The following is a 14,519-nucleotide window of genomic DNA, read 5'->3' on the forward strand; positions in this document are numbered from 1 at the left end:
CAGACTTTGCTGCCCAAAAATGCACTTGAAAAACACGCAAAAACGCTCAGTGCGCACATAGCCTTACCGTAGTTTTTGGACTTTTTTTTCCCCAAAATTTTTGGGGAAAGTGGGGGGGGGGGGGGGGTGAGTCTTATAATCTGATGGCTGCAGTGGTGGTGGAGCAGGTCATCAGAGACAGGAACAGGATGTAGTAGCACCTACCATGACCATGTCATTAGCCTCATTTCATAAGCACTGCATCCCGACGCCCATCATCTCTCACCCCTGAAGCTGGCGCCGAGAGGTGGGCGAGATGATGGGCAGGGATTGTGCGCATACTAAACAGCCGGCCCACGTGATCATCCCTGGCTCCTACAGCCTCGAGTGAACATGTGTAGCTATATTCACTGCCCCCGCGCATCATCAGCAAGGGGGGCAGTGAATAAGTATACACACCGGTCACCATTCCCTGCAGCATCGCAATGACCTCCTGTCTACCTGCCCACTGATGTGTGTGGAGAGCGATGCGCACAGCAATGACGTCATCACTGTGCGCACGGCTCCACACAGGTCAGCGGCACTGCTGCTGGCACAGACAGGAAGACGAGCGATGCTGCGTGGAGTGAGGAAAGGCGAGTATAAACGTTTATATTTTTATGTGTGCCACAGGATGCAGGCCGTATACCACGATGAGGGCATATTCCAGGATGGGAGCACATACCAGGATGGGGGTATTTATCAGGACCGGGGTATTTATCAGCATGGGGGCTATACCAGGATGGGGGACATATATACAAGGATGGGGATAATATAGAAGGCAGGAGGATCATTACCAGGAAGGGGTACCTTAGTAGAGAATTTGGGGACATTACCCCCATAACAGTGTCAGCAGCAGATCCTCTCCCCATAACAGTGTGTCATGACAACATTTTTTGCTTAAAATTTTATTTTCCCATTTTCCTCCTCTAAAACCAGGGTGCGTCTTATGGTCCGGTGTGGCTTATAGTCCGAAAAATACGGTAACACAGCAAGAAGACAAAAGGTTGTTATACTACACCAGAGAGGTCTCTTCCAGGAAAAGATTTCAAACCATCAAGATGAAGTGTTCAAGCATTAAGAAGTGGGCAAGGGCTGCAGAGCAGTACAATAATGAGTATCTGCAGGCAACAGTGAAGCCTGGTGGAGGCTCCTTTCAAGTTTAGGGCAAGTTTCATTTCAAAAGTTGAGCATTTAGTCAGGATTAATGCTGTCCTTAATGAGCTAAATGGATGCCTCCTTGATTATATTGCAAATACGTACCTGCACTTCTCAGCATAGAGTACATACTAATCTTGACCAAATCCATTAGCTGAAACTATTATTATTTATTATTATTATTATAGTGCCATTTATTCCATGGCACTTTACAAGTGAAAGAGGGTACACGTACAACAATCATTAACAGTACAAAACAGACTGGTATAGGAGGAGAGAGGACCCTGCCCGCGAGGTCTCCCAGTCTACAGGGCAGCCCCAAACTTGTAAGGAGCCTCCACCATGCTTCACAGTTGCCTGCAAACATTCATTATTGTACCCCTCTCCAGCCATTCAACTGCCTATTGTTCACATTTTGTCTCATCAGTCTACAGCACCTGCTGTCATCTTTGTGCGCCCTAGTTCCTATGTTTTTGTGCAAACCAAATCCTATGATTTACGCAAGCTTACATTCACATAAGATCTGGGGTTAGTTCTTCAAAATGTTTGGAGCAAACTTTCTGCTGAGATCCTTCAGAAACTGTGTGCAAGTGTACCTAGAAGAATTTATGCTTTTATGCCATTTTGAATACAAAGAACGGTCACAGCAAATATTGATTTGATTACCCTTTTCTTCATTCACTTTGCATTTTAACTAATAAAAACTATTAACACTTCTATTTTTCAAAATATCCCTATATAATGACTTGTGAATTTTCTTTGCAAGTCAATAAAGGTTTTTTTTTTTCATTTAGAAACTTCGTTTTGGATTATTAAGGAAATACACAAAAAAAAACCAGTCCCATTCACCTTCATTTTATTATCAAGGGAAGAAGTTTTCAGAAGTCCCATTTCATCTTCTTCCAATTTCATTCTTCACATTGCCCCCCAAAAACATGCTGCCAGCCCCCACACAACCCGACATCATGGTTGTCTTTAAACGTGTGAAAATGCCCAGGCAAAAGCTTGCCAACAGCTAGTTCACTGCCTTCACCTGGCAGAAAGATGTCAGCGTACACATCTGGAATGGATATCACAGTGGTTTCAATGACGAGGGGCAAGGGCAGCTGAGAGGCCATCACACAACAATCAGTGCAGAGGAAACATTCTGGGCACATAAAAAAAAAAAATGGACTGCAATTTTTCAACGTGTACAGATGAACTGACGCTGGCATCTTGGGGTGTATTTTTTTTTCAAATCTGGTCTCACTTCACTTTTCTGACCTGTCGAAACAAAGAGGATAATTGTTATACAGTTTTACAAAGGACAGTCACATTATAGATAACAGGACAAATGTGTTATGCGCAGCGAGCCATACATACCTGCTCACGTCAGACAACCTATGATCAGGAACAGTCCACACCTTTCCATTTTATGAGAAAAAGCTGGGTGCCAATAATTACCTTACACAGCCCTTAGGGGGAATCTGTCACCAGTTTCTGCTCCCCCATCTGAGAGCAGCCCAATGTGGAGACAGAGACCCTGATTCCAGCAATGTGTCCCTTACTGAGCTGTTTGCTGTCATTTTGATAAAATCAATGTTTTCTCTGCAGCAGATCTAGCAGTTATACAGAGCTCATGAATATGCTGGACTACCTGGCAGCACGCCAAGTAGTCCTCCAACGATAAAATCACTGTTTAATCAGCAGTAGGTTATCAAAACTATACTAAGCAGCCCAGTAAATGACACATTGCTGGAATCAGGATCTCTGCCCCTACGTTATGCTGCTCACAGATTAGGCTATCTGGTGTAAAATGAACTAAAGTAATAGGAGGCACAGACTTATTAAGTTTATGCATCTTTTGCCTGGCTGTACAAGACAAATTTACACCTACCAAGGGCTTGAGAAAAAAGATTAGCACAACAATGTCTGGTACGGAAATTAAAAATGAGCAAAATTTGGGGCCAACCACTATTTTGGAAAAGTGTCAGTAAAAAATGCCTTGCATATATTTTCTGAAAAGAGGTGCCCTGTTAGGATATCATGCTGCCCATTGCTCAAGCAGCAAAAAACTGACATCAGGGTCCCTTTAAATTTGTTTGAAGGGAAAACTTTATGTTAAGAGTGCAAAACAAACTGTATTGGTTTATAAATGTACAAATTCTCTTCCTTAAAACATCCCCCCAGCGATTTGTTTTATTTATTTCACACCTGGAGTGGTGCTTTAACCTCATAACGACGGCCGTACGACTTAAAGCGGCGGCAAAACAGGGTACTTATTCTGTTCCGCCGCTTTAAAGCGGCGGCCCGAAAAAAGCCTGTAGCGCCCCCCAGCGACCGAAAATCTCGGGGGTTTCAGCTACCGGGGGTAGCTGAGAACCCCCAGATTATGAATCGGGGTGTTTTTTTTGGACCCCGTTAATGTGATCGGCGGTATACACCGTATACCGACGAACACATGAAAAAAAAAATAAATGGCCGGTAAAACTGATTTCTTTTTCATCTGACAAGATCAAAGAAATCTAAACCCCTAGTGCCCCCAAAGCCCCCGGTACCGGAGAGTCCCATGCAGGCTGTATTACTCATCTGCCGCCATCTTCACCTGTTTCCAGTGTTGCTACGGTCGGTCTCCGGTGATTTGTGACCTGCCAGCATCTCCAGTGTTTCATTGTGACCTTCAGCGTCACATACTAATTAATGTAACTCTATGAGAGACATGTTCTGACTCTCATAGACTTGCATTAAGAGCTAGTGACAACTTCTGACTTATGGCCATTCAGACGTTATGGGCACAAGATGGTACCATTGGACCGGAGGTGCGCCGAAAAAGGATCAAGACGGCGGTAGGTGAGTATAATACCAGGGGCAGGGAGCTTACATTTAAACCGCCACTCCAGCGCTGAAAAACAAAACACTGGAGTGGTGCTTTAGGCCAGGTTCACATTTCTGTTTTAAATCAGTCAGCAACAGATCAATTGTTTTTTAGATATCAACTGACGCAACAGATGTGTTTTTCACAGGATTCCGTTCACAGGAATCCTGTGAAAAAACTGATCCGTCGCGTCCGTTACATCCGCTGTGCGTCCGTTTTTTGATGGATCAGTCATGATCCGTTTGTGTTTGGGACAGCCCAGTGGGTGTGCCAAACATGCTGGGCATGCTCAGTAGAGCATGACGGAATCCAGTGCCAAAGACGGATTATGACGGAATCCAGCACCATAGACATCCATTACAAGCTTGATGGATTCCTGCACGGTACGTTAATTTTGACGGCCAGAAAAATGTTACATTCTGTGTTGCTCCTGCCCGGCGGTCAGTCAAAAAACGACTGACCGCGATGCAGCGGATGCAACGCAAGATCATCAGTCGCAATCCGCCACTAATACAAGTCTATGGGAGACAACGGAATCCGCTAAACGGATGCCGTTGTTTACCAGAGCAGCGGATTGTGACTGATACATTTTAACGGAAATGTGAACCTAGCCTTAATAGGAACAATATATGACATGGATTCATATCAACATTAGACAAAAAATAAAGGCTGTGCTGGAAATGCAGGTGGAGTACGTTAGGACATGATAGCAGGGTTGCTCTTTAGTGAAGCAAGATACACATAGTCCATTCATTGTACTTGAGAAGATTAAAGCCAAGCAAAGGGAGTGAACCTCTGATGGGTGGAAATGCATTTCCCGTGCAGTTGCAATAGACATCACAGCAAGTGGTTAGTCCTAAACATGGTCATGAGGCACAGGGTTTGTGATATGGAGCATGGTTGGCATGCATTACAATGATTTGGTAAGGGAGCCTTACTTCATGGGACGCCCCCAGATTACCGAAGCGTTCTATACTTTGCCAACCTACTGCTCTGTTCAGCTGCAGTCCTGAGAGAAGAGAGGAAGGAGAAAGAAGCAGAGGAAGAGAAAATGAAAGCTTGGGAGTCACCGAGACGGCTCTGAGTGCAGAGAAGATTACAGCAGAGAAGGCCGAGTACAAAGGAACACGTTTCCTGGGTCTGTAACACTCCCAGACAGATAGAATTGGAAAGTGCGTGCTAAGTGGAAGAATAGAAGGCACCAGAGAGCAGCCATTTTATTTCGATTTCCGGGAATTGCATTCCATCTGAAAGCAGAGATGATTACACAGATTACTTTACCTTTTGACTGCTTTATGGGCGAGCATGCGATTTCCAGCCAGGAACGTGACAATTCCCAGTAGGGCCAAATACTTCAGAGTCTGGAACATGTTCAGCTGAGTCCAGTAGACATACATCAGGCCCAACATAGCTAGAAAAGTCAATACAAATTAGGTAGTAAAATGATCCGCCTGCTGGATCCATTACACATGGCAAGCAATAGCATGTGGGAACATACCGGCATGTCCCAGATGGAAGAGCAGTGTGCTCGGAGAGAAGCTGAAGTTGGAGATATTTACACCAATCTTTACCCACTAGAAAAAAAAATAGCATTGTTATTATATGAAATCAAGGGAATATTTGTAGCAGCATGCCTAAACTTTAAGGGGCATACAAAACAAAAAAAAATATCAATCAAGGCCTGTTTCTTCATTGCTTCAATGGAATCTGTCAGCAACATGATGAAGAGGCATATGACCTGATCCAAGTGATGTATCACTTGGTGGAGTTTGGATAGAATCCCTGTTTTCCCTGTTGTAGATGTGGCAGTGGTCTGAATGCTGAGCTGTGTATAACCGCCCACACCCCTAATTGGCAGCTTCCTGTGTACTCTATGCATTGTCTGCAAGCTGCCAATCAGTGGTGGGGGCAGGGTTAGCCTGCATGTAAGACCTAGTCCTGCAGTGATAATCTCCTGCTGATAAAACAGTAATAGTATTAAAACTGAAGCACACAGGCTAATAAGTGACATTTCTGGAATCACACCCTATGTCTCTACTTTATGCTGCTCTCAGATTTAATAGTAAAAACCTGCTGACAGATTCTCTTAGAAGTAGCAGGGAAGGAAGAGTGTAAATGAATAAAATTAGTATTGTAACTTACGAGAATAAAGAGCAGGAGCAATGGTGCCAGGACCAGGGCAGTGAAAGTATTCGATACAACAGTAGGTGGCCTCTTCTCAGGTTCCCGGAATAAGTGCTGCACATACAATATGCACATTAGGGAAGTCATACATACAGATCAGATCAATAAATCAATTCATGCTAGCATTGGAAATGTGGAGGGAGCAATCCGGAACAGGAAACTGATCTCCAGTGAAGGCATATAGGAGATTTTCTTCTCCCATAATTAAAGGGGTATTCCAACCATAGTAAGTAATAACACAGCACTATTGGGTGATCATGTGCAGCGATGCAAGGGTAGAAAATAGAGTGGTCCCAAATGTCAGACCCCCAGCAATTAATGTTAAGGCATATCCTAGTCTTATGTCATAACACGATCAAAGGAAAATACACTTTAACGTGCACCAATCACCAGGATTTTTGTATATAACCTAAAGCCAGTGCTATACTGGCACTATCAGGCTGAGTCTATACAGACCTGTGATGGTCAGCTCAGATGTTTAGGATTTGAAATCCAAAAAAGTAAAGTTTATAAAATCAGCAGCTGCTTGATGAGTGACAGCAGCTGAGGAGCAGATAAAATCTGGGGGGGGGGGGGGATTCATACTTATGCTAATTCTAACAGGGAGAGGGAATAAAAGTATTATACCATCGATTCACTTTTTCACTTGCAGGACCTGTGAAGGTCATACCCATATGACCAGAAGGGGCGGGGCCTCAGCCAACAAAGCTGATACCACGATGCAACTTTTTTTGTTGGCTGAGGCCCCGCCCCTTCTGGTCACATGGGTATGACCTCACACAGGTCCTGCAAGTAAAAAAGTGAATTGATGGTATAATACTTATGCTAATTCTAGATCAGGTTAGACAGGATGATTTTGTAAAGTAGCTGCTTGCCTGTTAACAGATTATAAACTACAGTGGAACCTCACTTTACGAGTAACTTGGTGTGTGAGTATTTCGCCTAACGAGCAAAGCTTTCTGTAAATTTGCAACTCGGTTTACGAGCAAGCTTTGCTGTGCGAGCAAATACTCACTGCACACACTTCCGATTCCGTACATCCACCGCGCTGACCCACTCTTGCAGTCCATGAAAAGACACACAAGCACGCACACACACACACAAACAAACACGCACGCACGCACACATATGCTCACCTTACCTTCCGTTCCCTCGCCGGCCTCATGGAACTTGCATGTATCGGGTAACCATCGCGACCGATGCCGGACCTTCCGCTCCCAGCGCGCTGACATCAAAGGCAGGAGCCGCTTGCCTCTGATTGGCCAGCGTGCTGCCTTTGAGTAGCGGCTGACAGGGGAAGGTCCTGCCTCCACAGGATGTGTATCCGGTAACCATCGCGACAAGGGAAGAACTTCCTCTGTCAGGCGCTACTCAAAGGCAGCGCGCTGGCCAATCAGAGGTAAGCGGCTCCTGCCTTTGACGTCAGCGCACTGGGTGTGGAAGGTCCGGCATCGGTTGCCTTGGTTACCCGATACACATCTTGTACGGGCGAACTGCAAGTTCCAGGAGACCGGCCAGGGAACAGAAGGTAAGGTGAGCATAATCTGTGTTTGTGCGTGCTTGTGTGTGTTTGTGCGTGTGTGGAATGATAGAATAGGGGACCAAAATGGGACATTTAACAAGTTGTGGAAGCAATTGTCAGCATTGCAATGATTTCCTATGGGATATCTTGCTCTGCTGAACGAGTAGCTTGGTTATCAAGCACAGTCCCAGAACGGATTGTTCTCGTTAACCAAGGTTCCACTGTACATTCTGTTACCAATCATTACGGGTGCCCGTAGAGTGCAGAATATCTGCTGCAGTCAGTGAACGTTAACATTACTTTTGTGGTTCTCTAATGTTCAGTTTCTCGTTATCAAATATTTTTTTCTTGATAAATGTACTTTCCATGAAATATCCCAAAAGTTAAGACAAGTTATCTCCAATAACGTAAATCCATTTGGGCACACTCATATGCTCTGAATCCAGTTACCTGAATGTCTGGTTTAGGGGTGAATAGGTTCTTGCTTTGGACAGTAGTTGGGGCATCTTCTTCAGGGAATTTGATGACAACATCAGCCTAAACCAGAATTAAGAAAAGAAAAAAAAAGGTTTTTATTAAGTATTAGACAGGTCCTAGCTAGTTAATGTCATATCAGCCACAACTTTTCTATTTCCCACCAAAAAATGACCCAGTCTTCCATACATGGCTTTGTTTAATAACTATTTTATTACAGTGCCTACACCATACCATATTCCAGAGGATGGGATTCTCCAGGGTAGCATCGCCGACAATCAAGTAGAGCGTGTAAGTGCCGGACGCAGAGTCAAACTCAGACTTCCTCTCAGACGGATCAAGCTCAAACCTATATGTCCCCTTATTATCTGGCTCCGCAACAAACACCACTTCTTGGCTAGTCTTCTGGTTATGTAGACGAACAAATGTCTGGGAATCAAACGGAAAAATAAGTTATTGTTTATCGCAATGCAATCTGTAATTGGTTGTAAAAATGTCCTGCAGAATAAAATGGCTTCATCTTGATTTTTAGTATTGACAGGTTAAAGGGATCCTGTCACCAGATTTGTCCCCTATAAGCTGCAGCTACCAGCAGTGAGCACTTATATACAGCATTCTAGAATACTGTCTATAAGTGTCCATGACGCGCTGTATAATATAAATAGCATTTTTAAAAAATAATCATCTGGGGTATGGTCGGCGTCGCTGGTCTCAGTCCGGTGCCTCCTCTTTTCCTTCCACTGCTGTCCTTCCTAGCTCCGTGTGGATCACGCATCTTACATCATCCACAGAAAGGCCACCATTGTGCTCTTGCGCATTTTAATCTGCCCTGCTGAGGGCAGCGCAAAGTACTGTAATGCACAGGTGCGAGGTCAGAGACCGCTCGAGCTTCTGCACCACAATACTTTGATGTGTATTCAGGGGCAGATCAAAGCGCGCTTGTGCAGGAGCACTATGGAAGACTGTGTGGATGACGTAGGACGCATCATTCACATGGAGCTGGGAAGGAGGACAGTGACACTACAGGATATTAGAGGCGCAGGACATGGGTCCAGAGACCCAACCGCCCCCTAGGTAAGTATAATAAAGGTGTTTTTTACAGTATATACAGCGGCCTGGGCTCTTATATACAGTATTCTAGAATATATTCAATATAGATAATATACATGAACTTTTCTTCATATAGGTGAAAAATATCAGACTGATTGGCAGGGATGACACCCAGCAACCTCTCTCTGACCTACTGCTATTATCTGAAATCTGTAATGCCCAGAAGCTGCCACTAACCACCTGAATGGAGCTGCGGCTGCTATACAGTGTAGCTTTCCCACTCTCTTTGGTCCATTTTTTTTTTTTTAGAAGGATCTATCCAATTAAAAGATTGTGTAAGATCAAAAAACACAATTTATATCATGACCTATTCCATAAGAGGTCATCAATATTATGCGGTCATGCAATCCCTTAAAGGAACTATTAATGCATTGATGACCCCTTTCTCTTTTGTATTTGTTGCAGTGCATTAGTCCCAGATAACCATTACTTCTGCTGTCAGATCGATGTGTAAAGAAATATTGTATAGGATGATCTGGATAATCTTTTTTTCCCTCAAACATGTCGATGAATGGCCATAACCTTCAATGCCTCAATTATATAACAAACTTATGTGTGCTAGGAAATGTACCTGATGAGGAGTCAGGCTGGCTCCTGTGTTCACATCAGTAAGTTGGAAAGACAGTGCAAAATTCTGGTGACTGTCAGCAGTAAACGGTCCTTTGGCTTTGGAGGGGAATGCCACCCTGAAAGGAAGAAGTCCTTTAAGCTTTTTTTACAGTCTCTTACACACCCGAAATATCCCATAAACTGATGCCACAATTACCTGGTAGTTTTCGGAGAGATACTCTGGTCTTTATCCACTATGGAGAGATCAACGTTGCTGATTCCAACTTCTGTTGACACCTTCACCTTAATCTGTAATGAGAACAGTTTACAGTCCAGCTCACTTTCCGATAATATCGAACAGACTTCTGCGATAACAGTTCATTGGTACATTTCGAGGCTAAACCTGAGGAGCCACATAAGGGTTAATACTGATTCATATTAACCATTTCCTTTCCCTGCCTCCACAGCCCCTACATTCTATGAGGGAAAGAAACTGCTGCCTCGCACTTGTTTAAAATGGAAGAATGAGGGCACAATGTCCCGCAGCCTTATACAATTTCATTCGAGAGTCTCTTGCTCATCTCAAGGAGTTCAAAACCTGGCAAAGTAAAGACTCAGAGCCATCATTTTCTGTTCACGCCTTTCATATGCAGACATTCCAAGTGGATAATTAGGATAATTAGACCCGAGCAATAAAAATGAAAAGGCCCTGGAAAGCTCTACATCACATTATGCAGCACATTTGCTAGATGATTTGGCACTATTAATTATAGGTCTCCGTGTCAGACAGATTTCAGGTCATACACACCTCCACCTGGCTTGCCAGGAAGCGGCTGTCACCCTCCACGCTCACGGAGAAGTCATAGTAGCCGCTTGCTGGCTTCGAATCCATAAAATTCAGTTCAAATGCGTCTCTATAAAAAGGTAAAAAAAAGAAAGAAGGAAATTATGTTGTATGAATGTGAATATGTTCTGCAGTTAGTGGCTGTTAAGCGCAGATCTGCAGAGATCAGAGTGACAGCAGCAGAATAAACAGATTCCAGTGAAATTAACCTATATATTGTATTCATGTCTCGTACCTACAATTAAGGACTAAAAAGGACAAGTTGGAAAGTGCAGTAAATAATATTATCAGTCCACTGTTAACTACATAACACCTCTAGAAAGGGGTTCTGGTCTGAACGGTGTGCTCTTCCATGAAAATCAATTAAATTAATTGCAGTTTTCTACGATTATCACTTTACTATATAATGTACTGAAATATAATGTACTGAAAAGCAATTCTGTCTGGTGCTGAATAGTGAAAAGAATGCAATTCTTTGCTTTGATCTGAAGGGGTGAAATAAGATGTAAAAATTATATATGGAAATATCATACAAAATTTTCCTGTGTGTATAAATAAATTATATATATATATATATATATATATATATATATATATATATATATATATATATATATATATATATATATATTATATATATATATATATACACACACACACACACACACACGCACATACATGTACACACTGCATATACCAACAGTAGTGACATTCTTTCTCACGTGTTTCGCCATCCACCCCATCTCACTAGTCGAGGCAACAATGCACTAAACAATACCAAATATCATATTTTCTTTTACTTTGGTAAAAAAAAAAGGAGAGAATATGTCTTTAGTTTATAGTAAATAAATATATATTCATATATTTTATATACATATAGACATGGTAAATAAATATGTATATATAAAATATATATATATATATATATATATATATATATATATATATATATATATATATATATATATATATAAAAGATTTTTTTTTATTTTCATGACTCTGAAAATTGTAGATTCACATTGAAGGCATCAAAACTATGAACTATGAATTAAAGGGAAGGTATCGTCAAAAAAAAAAAAAATAACTGCAAAAATGTAAAGTAATAATGTTTAAATGTTTTCTTTAAATATTATTTTTTTTTAATTGTGCAAAATATAAAAAAAAAAATTAAAAAAGTTTTATATTTTCCACTGTTAAACACTAGGGGGAGCAGCTTCTGAACTCCTACTGAATTTCCACTGTATAAAAAGCTCAGATTACAGCCTGACGTAAAGTGGGCGGAGTCTGCTCTCCTGTGTGTGATGGCACGCCTCCCCCCTCCCAATCTGAGTGTTTACAACAGATAACAGAGAATGACATGTAAGAACACAATGCACAGTCATTTTCCTGGTGACCAGAAATGTCTAAAGTGTCACCAAGGACAGCAGGAGTATCACACAGGATAGGATTAGATACACGGCTCTGCAGACAGTATCACACAGGAGACGATTAGATACATGGCTCAGCAGACAGTATCACACAGGAGAGGATTAGATACATAGCTCAGCAAACAGCATTACACGATAGGATTAGATACACAGCACTGCAGACAGTATCACACAGGAGAGGATTAGATAAACAGCCGTGCAGACAGTATCAGACAACATAGGATTAGATACACAGCTCAGCAGACAGTATCAGACAGGAGAGGATTAGATACACCGCTCAGCAGACAGTATGACACGATAGGATTGGATACACGGCTCTGCAGACAGTATCACACAGGAGAGGATTAGATACACAACCCTGCAGACAGTATCACCGGTACACACACAGGTACTCACATGCAGTGGCGTACGCGTACACACACACACACACACACACACAATCACCCCTGATGGGGACCTTGTGCCACACACACACACAAACACACACACACAATCACCCCTGATGGGGTCCTTGTGCCATACACACACAATCACCCCTGATGGGGACCTTGTGCCACACACACACACACACACAAACACACACACACAATCACCCCTGATGGGGTCCTTGTGCCATACACACACAATCACCCCTGATGGGGTCCTTGTGCCATACACACACAATCACCCCTGATGGGGACCTTGTGCCATACACACACACAATCACCCCTGATGGGGACCTTGTGCCACACACACACACACACAATCACCCCTGATGGGGTCCTTGTGCCATACACACACAATCACCCCTGATGGGGACCTTGTGCCATACACACACACAATCACCCTTGATGGGGACCTTGTGCTACACACACACACACACACACACACACACACACACAATCACCCCTGATGGGGACCTTGTGCCATACACACACACAATCACCCCTGATGGGGACCTACACACACACAATCACCCCTGATGGGGACCTACACACACAATCACCCCTGATGGACACACACACACCCCTTTCACATCATTCCTCCCTGTGACCTCCAGTGGGCGCTCCAGGCAGCTGTGCTGCATGCCATCCTCCCCTGCGTCCGGCCGACATTTCACACATCCGATCGCATACACTCACACATCCGATCGCATACACTCACACATCCGATCGCATACACTCACACATCCGATCGCATACACTCACGCATCCGATCGCATACACTCACACATCCGATCGCATACACTCACGATATCGCATATACCTGTACAATCGCGCGCACACACTCACAACATCCGGAGATATCACATGCTTCCCATGTGATCCTCTCGCAGGTCCTGGAAGCTCACTGCACAGCATCGCAAGCGCCGACACACACTCACAATCACCCCTGATGGGGACCTTGTGACACACACACACAGCAGCGACGGGCAGAGCTGGGGGAGCTGCGGCAGCGGGCAGAGCGGGGACTTGGGAGAACGGAGGGAGGGGGGGTGTCATTGGAAACGGTAACGGCGGGGGGGAGGGGTGGCGTCAGTAGCTGGGGCAGAGCAGGGACTGGGGAGAACGGAGGGATGGGATGTCATCGGAGACAGTAACGAGGGGAGGGGAGGGGGCCCGTACTCACACATCCCGGCGGGTGACAGGGGTTAAGTGGAGCAAACAGCACATGCTGTGAGCTCCACAATAATGGCGCCGGTCTCCTCCCTCTGCTGTGTCCTGGACAGCCCAGGGGGCGCGTCCAGGTGCCAGCAGACGCCCACTGTAACGTACAGCATGGGGTCGGAGCCCGACTATCAGAGTCTATGCACAGGGGCTGCCATAAAGGAAGGAGTTACTGTCGTTACACACACGGCAAATCCAGCATGGCAGCCCCCAGTGCCTCCAGTAAAATAAGAATTACATAAAAACTAAATAAGCTGCGATTTTCATTTTGTATTAGAAATACTTGATTTCATAATCACTATTTTTAATACAAAAATAAAAAACCGCGATACCTTCTCTTTAACAGATGTGGAATGAAATACTTAACAAAAAAGTGTGAAACAACTGAAAAGATGTCTTATATTCTAGGTTCTTCAAAGTAGCCACCTTTTGCTTTCATTACTACTTTGCACACTCTTGGCATTCTCTTGATGAGCGTCAAGAGGTAGTCACCGGAAATGGTCTTCCAACAGTCTTGAAGGAGTTCCCAGAGATGCTTAGCACTTGTTGGCCCTTTTGCCTTCACTCTGCGGTCCAGCTCACCCCAAACCATCTTGATTGGGTTCAGGTCTGGTGACTGTGGAGGCCAGGTCATATGGCGTAGCACCCCATCACTCTCCTTCTTAGTCAAATAGCCCTTACACAGCCTGGAGGTGTGTTTGGGGTCATTGTCCTGTTGAAAAATAAAATGATG

At 43.8% G+C, this 14,519-nt stretch overlaps 1 protein-coding gene across 2 annotated transcripts in view; it reads right to left on the bottom strand.

Moving 5' to 3' along the window:
* Window positions 1-2,015: 2,015 nt before the first annotated feature.
* RPN2 (ribophorin II) overlaps window positions 2,016-14,519 on the bottom strand; it is an 83,315-nt gene continuing 70,811 nt past the window's right edge. Inside the window, exons 9-18 of one of the 2 annotated variants that reach the window (XM_075349816.1) lie at window positions 10,678-10,783; window positions 10,087-10,178; window positions 9,892-10,006; window positions 8,445-8,639; window positions 8,187-8,273; window positions 6,173-6,268; window positions 5,529-5,604; window positions 5,312-5,441; window positions 4,969-5,039; window positions 2,016-2,439 (exon numbers count right to left, since the gene is read on the bottom strand). In XM_075349816.1, the coding sequence (XP_075205931.1) occupies window positions 4,988-5,039; window positions 5,312-5,441; window positions 5,529-5,604; window positions 6,173-6,268; window positions 8,187-8,273; window positions 8,445-8,639; window positions 9,892-10,006; window positions 10,087-10,178; window positions 10,678-10,783 (949 nt within the window). In that variant the 3' untranslated portion in view covers window positions 2,016-2,439; window positions 4,969-4,987. The remainder of the gene's footprint in view (window positions 2,440-4,968; window positions 5,040-5,311; window positions 5,442-5,528; window positions 5,605-6,172; window positions 6,269-8,186; window positions 8,274-8,444; window positions 8,640-9,891; window positions 10,007-10,086; window positions 10,179-10,677; window positions 10,784-14,519) is intronic. The other variant, XM_075349817.1, reaches the window with a different exon arrangement.

Source organism: Anomaloglossus baeobatrachus, chromosome 5, assembly GCF_048569485.1.
Source record: "Anomaloglossus baeobatrachus isolate aAnoBae1 chromosome 5, aAnoBae1.hap1, whole genome shotgun sequence".
In the NCBI taxonomy this organism is placed as follows: domain Eukaryota; kingdom Metazoa; phylum Chordata; class Amphibia; order Anura; family Aromobatidae; genus Anomaloglossus; species Anomaloglossus baeobatrachus.